Genomic DNA, 5,000 nt, shown 5'->3' on the forward strand with positions numbered 1-5,000 from the left:
TAATCATTATGTTTGTGCCTGCTACTCTAATCAGTGATCCTTTCCACCTCAGGAGTTAGGTATATTCAGTTCAGTTTATTTATATAGCACCAAATCGCAATAAGAGTTGCCTCAATGTGCTTTATATTGTAAGGTAAAGATCCTACAATAATACAGAGAAAACCCCAACATTTAAACGACCCCCTATGAACAAGCCCTTAGCAACAGTGGGAAAGAAAAACTCTCTTTTTAACAGGAAGAAACGTTTGAAAGAATCAGGCTCGGGCAGCCATCAGCTGAAACTGGTTCTGGCCTGTAAATAGCTATAAAAGATGCTCCTGCTTTCACATCTACTGCATGTAGTGGGATATGTTCAGTAGGCAAAATGCCATTGAGGTGATTAATGTGTTGCATTCATTGTTTCCTGTGTCCTTTTCTCTCATTCCCACTGGAAACTAACATGCGCCTTAAATGTAATGAGCTCAAGAAAGAACCAGAGAAAAAGAGCACACCCAGACGATTTGCTGAGAGTCTCTTCACAAAGACGCTCTGTTTAGCTGCCTTTTAGAAACTATCATGTGAATATTGTAACTGCTTCATGATAAGAGCTCAATTTATCCCCAGTGAGTGCTCAGCAGTAAGCCCTCAGTGACATTCCATCAGGAGACCTTGATAAACAGGCCAAGACAAACAGCGCCCAGTTAGAACCATCTTTCTCTCCTCTCCTCCCCTGTCCTTGATATCAGACATGATTGGTGAGTCTGGCTGCAGCAGAGAGCATGGGAAATCCCATTGGGAGAAATTCTTTATCTTTATATGGTCTGGTGTAGTTTGTCCTCTGAATTGATGAGCAAAGTGAATTTGTAAAGGCAAAGGTGAAGTGATTGTTAGCTTATCTTGGTGCATATGCCACTCAGCATTTTTCTCCCTTTGCTTGGTGAGCACAAGATTAAGTATACCATTAAGTAAAGTGTGTGGATGAGTTGGTACCACCTGTAAGGCTGGACCACAATAAGAGCAGAGCCCAGGTTAAATGGGGCAGGGAGCTATTAGCGAGACGTTCTTCATAAAGCAAAGAGAATAAATGTGTGCACCATCTGCAGCCAGCTGCTTCACCTCCTCTCACCTTTTACTGCAGACACATGGGGAATTACCTCATCGGGAACACAGCACTCTGTTGATACAGCCTCTGATTCTGGCCTGTAAATAGCTTTGTTGTCCTGGTTAAAGCCTCTCTAATGGTTTCAACTTTTTGTTGAGTAAGAACATGAGTCCCATGGTATCTAACAAAGTACTGGAATGACTATAGGTCTGCGCTTCCTACACGCTATCAATTTATCTTTTTTTTATTATACCCCAGTTACACTGAACCATCCATCTACAACCACCATCTCATGTGCCCATTTCTAATGAAAATAAATGAAACTACATTCATTTGCTTTATAGGAGAGGACGCTTAAAGCGTCCTTTAACCGACCGGACTGTGGAGATTTATTATCAGTGTAAGGAAACTGAGATAATGATGGCAGAATGTGTTCCAAATGTCTCTGGGAATTTAAAATAACCAATGAAAGGTATACATAAGAGCAAGTAGAGTTTGGGTTTTTATAACTTCTTTATTTTCAGCATATTAAAAATGGGAAACAGTCATATAAAAATAAAGTGACTCTGAGGATTGTTCAGTCTGTAAATGGCTCCACACGAAAATGGATGTCAGATGTAGCTGATAATATTTTTGCAGATTATAGGCTGCCGGCTGCCTGACTTCATGAGAGCTGCAAAGCGGTAGAAGTCCGCATCAAGCTCATTAATGCACGCGTGCGACTGGTGGAAAAACGGAACTTTGGACTGTGCTGCCACAACCGGACAGGACAGACGTTTTGCAGCATTGTCAGTTCTGTTAATCTGAGATTCAGTGGATCTCATCCTCACTTTGTCCTCCACACTCTTAGACAGTCCAACTAGTTTCCTCCTCATATTGACGAAGAAGGCTTTTCCCAGCCTAGGCCTTGAAGTTGGCTTCAGGTTGGTAGGCTCTGGACATTCTGGCAAGTCCATCCAGTTCTGTATGAGATCTGCAAAGCTGTTGTCACCTAAAACCAGAGGTTGGCGGTTGCGCCCTCTGGTCAATAAAGAGTTTGTCCAGTCCTCTGGGTCACTGGCCTCAAATGATGTCCATGTCTCCAGACAAACGTCAGAGGTGGATTTGGGGCGAATACGTCCGCTTGGTAATCTTTGTGTGCGCATGCAGGCTGAAGATGACACCCGCACATTCCTGGTCCTCCTCAGATATACTCCATCATCCTGCCACGAGGCCTCGGAGTAGCCTGAATCAAACTCCAGACTCTTGTGACTGCTGGGAGAGGCCGTGCTCAGCCTGAACCCAAACCGGCTGCTGGAGTCGTCCTCATCCTCTTCCAGAGGACTCGCCAGGCAGCAGGCAGAGTCGTAGGTACTGGCTGTGCTGGCATCAGACATCCGCAGGCGTGCGCGTTGCTCCCGTTGCAAAGCTCGCTGCTGACAAGCGCGTGCCAGTGCCGAGTGTTGGACTAAGGCTGGGAGTTGAGCGCTGATGGGAGCAAGGGGGCGCCTGGCTGCAGGGCAGCTTTTCCAAGGTTGTTTTAAATCTTGCAGTGACCTCATCATATACTGCATCTGCTCCCGTAGGCAGTCACCGGAGTCACTTAGGCAAAGCTGCAAAGAAAAGACAGAGTGTTAAGAAGTTGGCAATTAGTCATATGAATAAAGCTAACAAAAGTAGATGACTGGTAATCATTAATCCTTTTTAAACGGAGTGCTGGATAAGGTAGGAACTATTTTTGGGACATGTTCAAACTTGCTTGGAGTACATTTCAGCCTATGAAAGAACATCTTTTCCTATTGTAATCTTTAAGGTCAAAGAGTGCAGTTCTTCAAGAAGCCAATTTCAAAAACAAAGGCTATATGTTTGTCCGTTAATTCACTGAACCACAACTAGAGTGAACGCCCTAATTTCATTGACTCAGAAATGATTCAACTGACAACCCAGACAAATGTTATTCCAGAGAGAGAAAGAGACATCCTGCCCAAAGTGAAGCGACCTGCACACAAAAAGTTGATTTCGGCTTAGCTACAGGGGTCCTGTCTCTTTAAGGGTGCAACATGCCTGCATATAAATTTTACCAGGGTAATACTCCTGCTTACTCTCTGACTCAAGGAGCGGATTGGTCAGAATCAGCCAGTGGACACTGGTGGCTCACTCAAACTTAAACAAGAGATCATGTGATAGTGAGTAGATAAAGTTTAAGAGTAGAGGTGATGGAGTAGCAAGGAAAAGTGGGGTCTCCTTTTTTTTAAAAAAAAAAAAAACCCACTTTAATTCCCTGTTGCAACAAAGTTTGACATCAGTACAGAGGTAAGATATGAAAGGATAAGCAGTACAGGAGGAAACCTGACACAGTCCAACACCCGCCACCACAACTGCAGGATTCTTGTCAATACAGTAACCTCTGAACCTCTATGACCCCTCATCTCCTAGTCTACTGCAGAATTTGACCCTGTTGCAAGACCTTCTGCCCCCATTTTGCTTTTTATCATAACTCTGCAAGCTGCTGCACAAAACGTAAGGAAGTAAGGAACGTGCACAGGAGGATTATCAGCGCGTATATGAAGTATCGGACAACATGTTCTATCAAGCGACGTCCCAGTTGTTGAAAAACAGTGAATGTCTGGTAAACAGTTAAACTTCACCTTGTTTTTTCATGTGAGGACAGAATGAACTCTTATCATTGTTAGGGCAAACCAATGCTGTGTGCAAAACCCACGATTTAACATGTTCCACGCGTGGAAAGACTGACTCTACTAGTCTATTCAGAATATACTAGAATGATTTCGGGGTTTACACTTTTATAATAAAATTAATATAAAGCAAACTTACCATCTCTTTTCCTTTCATCTGTAAAACTTAATATCTGCAAGAAAGAAAATGATGGAGTGGATTTAATGCAGCGCCCCACAGACATGAAACCCCTCATAACTAATAAATAACACTTCATGAAAGTGAAGTGAAAGTAAACAAGAGTTTAGGCTACACAGCTCTTACCTTGAACGTGACAGCTTCGTCCCATTAAGAGAAAATTGTCCCGATTCGATCAAAGCAGTCGCGGGATTTAGTGTCCCCAGTAAGGAGTCAGCCCTTTCGGCTCCAGTCGCTTGATATGCTGAGTGAAAATTTCAACCCCCTTGGCCTCCTTTTACAGCTCCGCGCTCTGCAGCCAGTTACAACCACTCGTGTCTGAATGAGCCAATCAGAGCGCAGGATGCCCGCAGAGCTCATTTGCAAAACAGCAGGAGAGAAAAAAAAAGATACTTCTGTAGAATAGCACCCCCACAACTCAATTCAGATTTTTTTAAACATACCCTTCATCATAAAACACCGTTGTCGTGTAATGTTTGAACGCAAAGACCTGGGAAGATTTAACCCAGAACTAGAGATTACTTTAGTGGGCCTGTAGCATTTATAAATGATGTTATGAGATTATGAGCGATAGGAAAAGTCTTTCTTTCTATCGCTCCCAGAAATAATAATAATAATTCAGCTTTTACTTCATTTTAATTCACTTATTTTGTTGAAAAGGCGATCATAAAATCGCTTTCTGGCTTCAGAAAAACAAACTAAACAAAACGGCAAATAGTAGAAGTTTTAAGAAGCTTCTGTTTTTTTTGGTCAGAGCAAACCCCTAACTTATCAGATGGTAAAAAACAAAACAAAAAAACTTTCTTTCTTTTTGACTGCGACTGACTGACTGCTTCATATCCTCTGTGATGCATTTATACGTAATCAAACACTTTTCATTGTGTTTCCTTTCCTAGCCCCTTTTTTCTTTCCCACATGAGTGTTTTAACCCAAACCTTAGCGCTCTTTTTCAGGTTGTTTCTAATTTTTGTGGCGCTTGTTCAATTGATGGCTCATTGCACTCTCATCCATTTATTCAGAAGCAAAGTAAGTGCCCGAGTGTAAATTTAACTGCATGCCACCACCA

The 5,000-nt window shown here is 42.5% G+C and overlaps 1 protein-coding gene across 1 annotated transcript; it reads right to left on the reverse strand.

Moving 5' to 3' along the window:
• Positions 1-603: 603 nt before the first annotated feature.
• Positions 604-4,207, reverse strand: LOC146387061 (PAK4-inhibitor inka2-like). The gene is made up of 3 exons (XM_084928393.1): positions 4,061-4,207; positions 3,896-3,929; positions 604-2,673 (listed from the first exon to the last, which is right to left on the reverse strand). The coding sequence occupies exons 2-3, from the start codon at positions 3,911-3,913 to the stop codon at positions 1,693-1,695; spliced, it is 999 nt and encodes a 332-aa protein (XP_084784519.1). The 5' UTR covers positions 3,914-3,929; positions 4,061-4,207; the 3' UTR covers positions 604-1,692.
• Between the last annotated feature and the right edge of the window lie 793 nt (positions 4,208-5,000).

The sequence above is a fragment of the Perissodus microlepis genome, chromosome 5 (genome assembly GCF_051167445.1).
Source record: "Perissodus microlepis isolate ML-2025 ecotype Zambia chromosome 5, ASM5116744v1, whole genome shotgun sequence".
NCBI lineage: Eukaryota > Metazoa > Chordata > Actinopteri > Cichliformes > Cichlidae > Perissodus > Perissodus microlepis.